The following is a 10,499-nucleotide window of genomic DNA, read 5'->3' on the forward strand; positions in this document are numbered from 1 at the left end:
GGAATGGAACCCTTCCCTTCGTCGCAAGCCCACCCCTTTTAGCAACCGAGAGCTTCCTGTGTTTTGCGAGTTGTCCATTCGATTCCTTGATCGCGTTTTTATCACGGCTGTTTGGATGCTACGCAGCAAATAACAACATAACAGCGACCTTTTATGCGTAGGAAAACCTACTTGAGATGAATTTGTCACGAAGGTGGTCTAGATTGTGAAGTAGCAGTTTGCAATCGGTGTTTTACTTTAGAACGATAAGGTTTCTGTGACTGATATCAACATGAATCGCTCTAATGCGAATCAACTCAGGTACTATACACTACGATCAAAGATTCGATTGCTTTTAATAGGAGTGCTGTGTTTTTACACTGCTAATTGTCTTGTGTTTTTGTGTCATTTTAGTTGCTATCTTGGCAAACTTAATCGGGATAGAACTACAAAATACTTGCTCGGAAAGAAACCTGGTACTTATCTGATTCGCGACAGCTCATCCATTCCGGGGGATTTTGTTCTGGCCGTGAGGTTAGTGTATAAAAACGTAACTCATTTATCCTATAATGCTTGAAACGATTTGAAATTCTTATCACAGAGCTCTTTTAACGGATGCCATTTCAACAATCGTCAAATATACGCTTAGCTAAGCAAACTTTGTTCATAATTGCGGTATATGTCAAAGATTCCATCACACATCAAGCTTGTACAGTTTGATGTGGCTAGGCTTTTAAAAGCGATAGTCAAAGATCAAAAAGTTCCCTTTCACAATATTTAAGTTTGATTGTTTATGGTATAATCAATGTGGTCAGAGTTGAAAATCATTTGATGTACAATTACTGTAATCACAAATAAAGCAAAATTTATCTCAAAATCTAAATGTGTTCCTCGCAACACGCGTACTTTATGCACTGCTATTAAAACATGCTTTTGTGCATTTTCCATTCAATATAAATACATTGATAGTGTTTATCTTCTTATATATTTGTTAAACTATCCGTCAAATATTTTGTTCCGGAATGCTATGTTCCTATAAATGAAATCTTGTGTCTGAAAATCTGCATCGAACGAAAGTGGAATTGAACAATTTCAATCTAGCGTGTTTGTGAAGAAATGTAACTTACAGTCAAATGAAAGTGCAAGTTTATTTGTCAACAACGGGAGTTCGTTATCATTACTTCTGACCTTTATTTACGAGACATATCCTTATGGGAAAGATTTTCTTAAACAAGAAAAATATTGATTTCATTCTGTAAAAAGCACGTTTTCCGTCTGCATCAGGAAACAGTAATCTCAGGCATAAATTTGAAAAACAGGAAGTAAATTAATGGAAGTGGGTGATGGTGAGATCACATTATTGCTAAGTTTTTTTGTAATATCTGTGAACAGAATTCTCAGACTTGTTTCAAATGCAGTGCTAAGTACTGCAGTGTCAAACTAAATCTAGCCTTTCAACTAGGCGGTTTATCCACCGAGGCGCATGAAGTGCTGCTTGCAAGCGTGAAGGAGGGGTACTAGTGCTTTGCTTTACGCTTCATGCACCCCACTAAATAAACTGTTACAGTCAACTCTCAGTATAATGAACACCCTTAGGACCACAATTTGGTGTCCACAATAGAGAAAGTCCGTAGCAGTGGGAGTTATTTTCAGTAATTCTTGTTTGCCGGGACTTTAACTCATGTCCGTAATTACGGAGTGTCCGTAATAGTGAGGTGTCTGCAAGGCGGGAGTTGACTGTATTCTGCAGGCTAAACTAAATTAAATTTGGCTTGACTGCAGCATGTTATTGTTGTAATGTACAGTACAAACATGCAACGTTTCTGATCAACAGCTTGTGTGAGAAACAGGGCATTTTTTATGATTCTGTTGTTTCGAAACTAAAAAAAGAATTGTTTTGTGCTCCCATCTCTCATCTGCTATGTTGTATCATGAAAATACTCAAATTATGTAATATTGTTATGTTTCAGTGAAGGTGGAAAAGTTAGCCATTACATCATCAACAGTATAGGAACTGGTTATAAAATAGGAGAAAACACATTTCCAGACCTTCACGAGATTATAGAATTTTACAAGAATCATTTCCTGGATTCTACAAACTTAACAGAACCGGTAAGAAAAAGTCTTATGCAGTTACAATGTATTACATGACCAGACAATAGATATACAATGTACTCTGCATTTGGTCTGTACTGGTCCATCAGGCCAGAGCTAATCCCAGTTTCTGTAGCATTAAGCAACTAGTACTATCTCTACTCCTCCCCGGATGAGATGCTAGTCCATCCCAGGGTTAACTCCTCCCAGCATTAAATTTGCTAGTACCCATTTATACACCCAAGTGGAGAGAGGCACTCATACACAGGTATGGGTATATGTGTATATGCGTATCCTTATGCATATGCGTATACGATGGACGCTTATTTGTAAGTGGTACTGTAGCTTTGACTGGGAGTCTAGTCCACTGCATGTACATTTTGCCCCCTTAGGTTGCCCTAGCAACTGGTACCCATATTTACTCCTGTGTAGAGAGATGCACTTTGAGAGTAAAATGGCTTGCCAAGGAACACAACACAACTACTCCCAATCAGTCCTCATCTGCAATTCAATCTGCTAACCATAAGGCGTCTGCACTGCAAAGAATTGAGACAGACTTTGTGTTCTTGATGGGTAGTCAGGGCTGCAAATAATTTTTTTATTTGCAAGGACATAATTTTATGTCCTACTAAGACACCCTCTTAAAAGGTCAGCTTCGAGCCAAAGTGGCGCATACTGCCGGAGCTTATCCCGGTTTCCTTAGCATTAAGCAGCTAGGAGTATTTCTACTCCCCCCTGGATGGGATGCTAGTCCATCGCAGGGAACCCCCCAGCATTATTTCGCCGGCACCCATTTATACACCTGGGTGGAGAGAGGCACTATGAGAGTAAAGTGTCTTGCCCAAGAACACAACCCAGTGACCCCGGCCAGGGCTCGAACCCGGAACGCTCGCTCCGGAGTCCGGCGCGCTAACCATTAGGCCACCGCACCTCCCAAGACACCCTCTTGGTCGGACAAAAAAAAAAATTGTGGTCGGACAGTTTTCATCGTCGCTGTAAATGATTTACGATAAACAAATTGTTCAGACATTATGTACGATCACACTTGGAATTTCGTCGGACATTAGCAAATTTTGGTTGGCCAATGTCCGATGACCGACTGTTATTTGCAGCTCTGGGTAGTGGTGATGAAAGGGTACCCTGTTTGAGAAAGGAAATCTAAAAACATAAATACAGTGCATGTAGAGGGTACCCAATAAGGTTTAGCTTCAATCCGGCCGCCATCCCGACCAAAATGTCCCCTCAATCTCGAAATCTTGACAGTTTTCATTGGCTTATCCTGATCTCGACCATATTTTTAGAGTCCCTTACCACAATGACTGACTTGTTCTTTTTTCTTGAATGACAGCTGTTTAGAGTACAAGCTCAGTACCCATTCACAGGAAAGGTATAAACAATTTAGTACTATACATAATGATGTTCATTTACTGCATGGCGAATGTACAAAAATTTTTAATAGCTTTTTCAAGATAGGTTGTCCTGTAGAAGTGTAAAGGCCTTGTTAACCTACTGGCACCTGTGCTGGCCAAAACCGGCTGTTATGAACGTTGCCCTTTGTTCCACTTCTGACATCACCTTCTTTGACCAAAAAAGGCACCACTTTACTCTTCAGGAGGAACGGATCTTTCTCAATGATACCCAGATCACAGCCATTGGCTGATTGAGCTTGAAATACACGCAAAAATGCTCACAAGGTCTTTTATACACAATGCTTAAACTGTTATTTCAATTGCATACAGGATGCAGAGGACCTCAGCTTCAAAAAAGGTGATATTTTAGTTGTTGTGGAACAAAATGAAGACCATTGGTGGACTGCTGTGGATGAACAGGGCAACAAAGGGCTTATTCCAGAACCATACGTCAAAAAGGTCTGTATTGCTGTCACATGTTCTCTCCACGCCCCCCACCCCAACAAAAAAAATTAAACTGAAAACTTGTTGCTGAAGACACAACACTACGTCAGCAGGTGGCTTGCCTGTGCATTCTGGCTTTACCTTTTGCAGTGTATGGAATGGTTGTGTTTATTTAAGCTACCATTGAAAAGATCGTAGAAAATGAAAAAAAGTTCAACTGCTGTAAAATTGTATCTTAAGAGATAAAATTGCCTTAATATTTTGAGTCTATAGCTCATTTGGTATTTCTAATTTTTGTACACATTTTACACAATGTTCTCCAACTTTTTTTAAAGAAGGATAATAGTGGCAGTACAAAAACTACTGAGCCAGCAGTAATTCATGTTAACTTTACTCATTAGTAAAATCTTTTTATTTGGGGAGGACTGGGCCCATAAAAAAGTGATGGCTTAAGAATGTTTTCCTCTAGTACAACAGGTTAAGATATTCTTTTGCTAAAAATACGACCAAATTGTCAGTTGTGCCAAAAAAAACAATATGTGCTCATCTATCCATATTTATTGACTTTCAGCTTGTTGATATTCAGCTGCAACAGCAACCAGCCTCTCCCCCGCAGCCAAGCGCCATTCCTGACCAAAGAAAATCAATGCCTGCTCCACCGACAGCTATGGATAATAGCCGACAACTAGAAAATAGCAACAGAAGAACGTCGGTACCTCCCAATATTAGACCACACCCAACGGTACTGTTTGTTTTTGTGCAATTTAATTTCTTTGAGCCTTTTGTCAGATTCTGAATCGTTGTAAGCTGGAAACTAATGTGAATTAGAAGCCTTTAAATGGGCAGAGTCAGGCTAGTCTTGGCAATAGGGAAACGCGCAAGGTCTAAAAATAGAATGCAAATGATTTAACACCCCACAAGGATCAGAAAACGTCAGCGTGTTTTGAGGGAAATAGAGGGAATCTAGGCAGAGTTTTTATTTAAAAAAAGTGTTTAAGAATCACCGACTATTTAGAAAGTGTTTCAGGAAAATCGTCCGCCATTCCAGTTTGTTTGTCTGAGTCTATAATATCTAATTTATGGGTGGTAAAGATAAAATGAGTCTCTTGTAGCTCAGTGGTTAGAGTGCCCAATTGATATCTGGGAGGTCATGGATTGGATTCCTGTCGTGGACTCAGATTTTTTCTTTGTCCCATGCTTGTGACATAACGAACATTTCATCTTTGTTATTCATCACTGAGCTTTAAATTTACCATCTTTATTATTTATTACAGAACTTATGGGTTATGTTTGTTTTCATTTATGTTAGCCCGCTCCCATGGGAGGATTTCTAGTACGCGCTACTAAAAAGTATCTGATGCCATATGATGACTCGACACTTGCCTTTGAGGTTAGAACTTCTTGTAATCTTACTGTCAATAAACAAATTCTCTGCAATTGTCTCTATACATGTCTTATAGGTGAAGTTGGGAGAATTGATTGAGATATCAAGACAGTTTCCTTTGGGGATTATTTCTTACATGCTTGATTTTGTATTGATTACATAAAGTGATTTTTAATTGAGTGTTGTTAAACCAAAATCAAAGTAATCACTCTGGCCAATCACAAAGGATGCAAACAATCTAGTGATCCAATCAAAACTTGAAGCAAATACATGTAGCCAACACAAATATGATTGCAGGAAAACATGACTGTGTGAGAAAGTCGCATATAATTGGCTTGAGTTTTACTTACATGTATGTTTGGTTGAAAAATTATTGGCACAAGTTTTTCTAAGCTTAGCATAGTAATGTGTTTACGAGTTCAGACATAATCATGACTTTTGAGCAACATGTCTTGTTCCTTCTCAACTTGCAAACTTGGGAAGTTCAGTCACACCAAAGTTGGGAAGTTTGTTCCGAAGTTCGCAATTTGATTGTCTAACTCGCAACGTAATTGGCTGCTTTATAATGTAGTTCGCAATTTCCCAATGAACTTCGCAACGCGGCACAGTAAAGTAATGTAAAATTGACTCTAACATCGTTTTGCAGAAAGGAGATATCATCACAGTTCTCAGAAGACATGATAACGGAAAGTGGTTTGGTCAACTTGGCGACAGAACCGGTTACTTCCAGTTTAACTATGTGGAGCCTATACCAGAAAGTGAAAATCCCGACTGAAAGGAATGGTACAATGGCAAAATGTAACTACTGTTAAAAATAATTTAGGATTAGATGTAACTAGAACTTCACTGTCAATCAACTGTCAATTATCTGGGAACGTCAAGTGCAGCAGGCCCTATTCATAAAGCTGGAGCCCAAGTGATAATCTTCGGGTGATTTTCATTTATCCGGTCAGGCTGTCCTAAAGGACAGCTCAAATGAGAACAAGGGTTGATGAAAGTTTAGGTGCTGATTCAGACGGTACAATATTGTCACATTTAACTGTTGCAGCACATGCTTAGAACTGGTGTCATGCAAAAAAAATCATACAACTATCATCAACTATAGACATCTTCTGATGCCCCAAATGTCATCGGGTTTTAAACATCTTATGACATTAATTTTTTGCGTGGTATGCGACAGTCAAAAGCAATTTGTAGGATTGATTTACACAAAATAATGCAAGCTTGTCAGATGCAATAAAGTTTTAGAATGTACCATCTAAATCAGCCCCAAGGTGTTAGACCAGTTTTCAGTTTTAGAAGAACAAAAACATTCAGTACCAACTTCGTAAGTTGTAACTGTTATGTTATAAAGTTATGAACTAACTAGACCCAACAAATGAAAACCATTCTTAGACTTCTTAGACTCACTTTTTAAAAAAAAATTCGGCATCAGTTACAAAAGTGGTAGATTATCTTTGATCTTGAGAAAATGTAAGTGCTGTAGTGTGAAAAGCAGCCAAGATATGGCACAGTAAGTGTTGACAAAATTTGGAGGGGGGGGGGGTTAAAAACAGCTTATTCTGACAGACCCTCTCTCCTCCCCAGAGGCTTTTTCAGTGGAGGGGGAAAGGCAAAAAAATGAAAAATAAAATGTAAGGGGGAGCATGGGGGACGATAGAAAGGGTGAAAAGGCGTGTCCCCTCAGTGTTTACCGCTTATTTTCCTTGCCTTTTTCCCCAAGCCCTGCTCGCTTACTTTTCAACTCTCCCCATTTCCCAGTGTGTAAGAGAAAAAGAGGCCTCTGCGGAGAAGAGAGCAACAGACCAGAAAGTTTTAGCCAGAGTATTATGATTGTGAGAAATTAATTTTTGTCTAAAGCAATGTAAAAAAAGCCCAAGTACTCCACAATTCTTAGAGAGAGGTACTCATAAAAATGTATTCTTGTTGTGTAGTTGATTATAAAGTTCATAACCTAAGCTGATCCCGCTAGTTGTTGTCAGAACTGCTACCTGACCCCCATTAACCCTGTCAGATGTTGGTATTGAGTGCTACTTTATTTTATTCTTGTACTTAAGCTTATATCATTTTTCCATTGAAATGAGCTCTTCCTTTCCTCCTTAAAAGATTCTTAGATGATTTACAGTCTTTCAACAATGTTGTTTTTTATTTCAAAATGTAGAGGAAAAATACATGAAGGCCAGGGCTTATGAAAATTCCTATGGAAAGACTGGTTTACATGTAGCCCCTCACAAGCAATAATTTTATTTCTATGTACATGTATTAAATGTTGTAATAATTATTTGATCCATGTATTTTCCAGTTTCCAATTTTGTCAAGAAAGAGAATGACAGTAAAAATTCATAGTACAGAATGAATGGCGGGGTAGTTCTTGAAAGCTTGTTTTATAAGATTTGTCCATTTTTCATTAATTTATAATTACACAAAAGCTTGTTACTTAAATAGTTTTTCATATAAAGTGTAAACGTTTCTGCACCTGTACATGTTTATCTAAACCAAGATCATTGTTAGGTTCAATCATTCCCATCTCTAGAGGCCACAATCCTTTTGACGAGCGCCATGAATATTATTACGACCTCTGGTGAGAGTCGAGTTTTGAGCTTTTACAGAGTGCTTTTTGTTGTCTGCGAATTGCAGACTCTTAAATTGGAACATACCAGAGGTTGTGATTCTTGGCAGGGTTGCAAATAACAGTCGGTCATCGGACATTGGCCGACCAAAATATGCTCATGTCCGAGGAAACCCCAAGTGTGATCGGACATGATGTCCGAACAATTTTTTGATTGTAAATATATTACGACAACAATGAATGAAAATTCACCTTTTTGTTTTTGGTGATATTCAACCACAATTTTTTTTGGCTGACCAAGATGGTGTCTTAGTAGGACATATGTCCTTTCAAGTGAAAAATATATTTGCAGCCCTGCTTGGTGCTGGCGAAAATGATGGTAGGGCCTCCTTGAGGGAAGAGATAAGGTACTCTGATTTTCTTGTAGCTGGATTTCGCTTGCTTTATGTCTACTTATCTTAAGTTTTTAGAAGCTGCATCATACAGACTTGTAGGTGAATCATTTGAAGCCCTTATAACATACTTGTACCACGCACTGAACAAACAACTTGTGACTAGAGAGCCAAACATCAATGTGCAGTATGACTGGAAATTCTGGTTCTCATTTTCACAGCTTTCAAATTAAGTTTTGATACCACTTTATGTTTTTTACTTATTGGGAAAATAATTTGTCATCAGGTAAAGCCATAGCCCATTTTACTGTAAGGGCAGTATTACAGTGCGACGCACCTTACTGTGGCTACCTAACAAACTTATTTACAAGTGTGTTCTCGTAATATTATTATTTGTTTGACGAACGCGCCTCCTTGCAAAGTTAAATACGATCAAAAATTAATAGAAACTTGTTACATCGTACTTATCGACAAGAGGCAGTAAAAACGCAAAATATTACAAGATGACACTTGTAAAAAAGTTTGTTGGGTGGCCATCATGGTGGTATCAAAACTCGCACTGTAAATATTGGCATTTGCCTGTAGGAATTTGTCAACTTTCTTTCGAAAATTGGCAATTTTCTGTCATTATTTTGCATTTTGCTAAACATGGGAACCTACACCTTAGGCATTGCTGCTATCTTAAATGACATCAAACCTCCCCTCCCCCAACAACTTCCCATTTTAGATGAATGTCATTGTTTTAGACTTTTTTTATCTGCTGTTGTGTGGTTTGTTTATCAATGCTGAATTACTGTAACTATCTCCTAATTTCTCAAAATGTTTTGTGAAAGAAATCTTGTTCTTGAAATAGTCAAATAATAGTTGAATTTGTTTTGATTTTGAAAGCTGCGTAGGATATTAAAGAATAATATTTTTGTATAAAAGAGAAATGTTCCAGAACTGACTGTGCAGAATATGTTTGGTCTGTTGGTGAAGACTGTCGAGTGAGCAGTTTTCAAAATAAATCTGCCCAATATTTTGTATTTACCTTGTTGTTTGTGCTTTTTGGAGGAGGGAGGAACAGAATAGGGAGGGGGAGTTATTGGCTCAAATAAGGGAGGAGGGGGGGAAAGTAAGGAGGAGGGACATTTACCCTCCTGCCCCTCCCCCTCTTTTTGTCATGTATAAGTTACCCAGCCTGAGAACGTGGGTTTTTTTTTTACCGTTAAACTGAATTTTTTTGCTTAAAAAGCACTTTTCCACCTTGCAGCAAGACTTTGACGAAGATTCCATGGAAAAATTTACAAAATTTACTTTGGCGCATGCGCATAAGCCAAAATTTGGACTCTTTTTTTTTTTTTGCAAAATCGTTTCCTTTTTTTTTCTTGCTCCTTTTCCTTTCGTTTCTCTTGGCTTTGTTATTTCCACTTCTTTCTACTGTATCCGTCCTTCCTTTAGACCAAACAAGTTTTGATTAAAACATTGGTAAACCCTGTCAAGAGGACCTCGATCTTTTACAGGTGTTTTGGCCTTTTTAAGCACCGATTTTGCACCAAATAGTGATTGACTTTTTCTCGATTAGCTCTGTCAGGATGAGACCGATACGCAAAATGAATAGTTCTTTGAAAAGGTCAAACCTAGCTCTATCAGATGCTTATCACTAAAATCTGCTGACTTTCAAATTGATGACGTCACAAGTGGTTCATTGACTGCTCCTCCAAATGTCGACAAAAGTCGACTTTAGCACTGAAAGAGGGTAAGGGTTTAGGCCTCTGTAAAAAAAGTACTACTCCCCCCTTCCCCCAGCGCACAGGATGCCAGAAAAGAATCAAATCCCCAGCAGCTTCTAATTTGGCCATCCTCGGAGACCAAGGGGCAGTTAGTGTGGGCGTGGGAAAGTCTATACGCCGCCACTAACTGCCCCTCAGTCCACGAGGATGTAATGTGGCCATCACAACTGAAATAGACAACACATCCAATTTATCATGTTTGTTTTTTATTATTATTCTAGATTTACTTTAACAGGAGACTAAACAACAACTTTTTTCCGCTTGTTCAGTGTTTGCAAACAAACTAGACATTAAACGTTATTCACAATATGGCATTTTCTAACCAGTTGGAAAGAGCAACTGTTTTAAGCAAAGCTAGTTTTTAACATCATTTTAATTGCCCTCACATGTCAGCACAACAGTTATGACCACTGAAAATAAGAGATACTCCAAAACACTGTCCAAAAGATGACTTGT

The 10,499-nt window shown here is 38.4% G+C and overlaps 1 protein-coding gene across 1 annotated transcript; it reads left to right on the top strand.

Annotated features, from left to right (window-relative positions):
• The first annotated feature begins 62 nt into the window (after positions 1-62).
• LOC144650330 (crk-like protein) lies at positions 63-9,300 on the top strand. Its single transcript, XM_078509981.1, has 8 exons — positions 63-300; positions 394-513; positions 1,950-2,091; positions 3,422-3,460; positions 3,813-3,941; positions 4,498-4,668; positions 5,236-5,316; positions 5,957-9,300. Exons 1-8 carry the CDS (start codon positions 272-274, stop codon positions 6,083-6,085), a joined length of 840 nt encoding a protein of 279 aa, XP_078366107.1. The 5' UTR covers positions 63-271; the 3' UTR covers positions 6,086-9,300.
• Positions 9,301-10,499: the final 1,199 nt, after the last annotated feature.

Source organism: Oculina patagonica, chromosome 4 (assembly GCF_052425735.1).
Source record: "Oculina patagonica isolate OP01 chromosome 4, crgOcupat, whole genome shotgun sequence".
NCBI classification, from domain to species: Eukaryota; Metazoa; Cnidaria; class Anthozoa; order Scleractinia; family Oculinidae; genus Oculina; species Oculina patagonica.

Excerpts from the sequence above, each read along its gene's own strand:
- LOC144650330 (XM_078509981.1), top strand. The coding sequence starts at position 272 with ATGAATCGCTCTAATGCGAATCAACTCAG. Across the intron at positions 3,461-3,812 it reads AGTACCCATTCACAGGAAAG|GATGCAGAGGACCTCAGCTT; the intron begins GTATAAACAATT and ends AATTGCATACAG. Across the intron at positions 5,317-5,956 it reads ACTCGACACTTGCCTTTGAG|AAAGGAGATATCATCACAGT; the intron begins GTTAGAACTTCT and ends ATCGTTTTGCAG.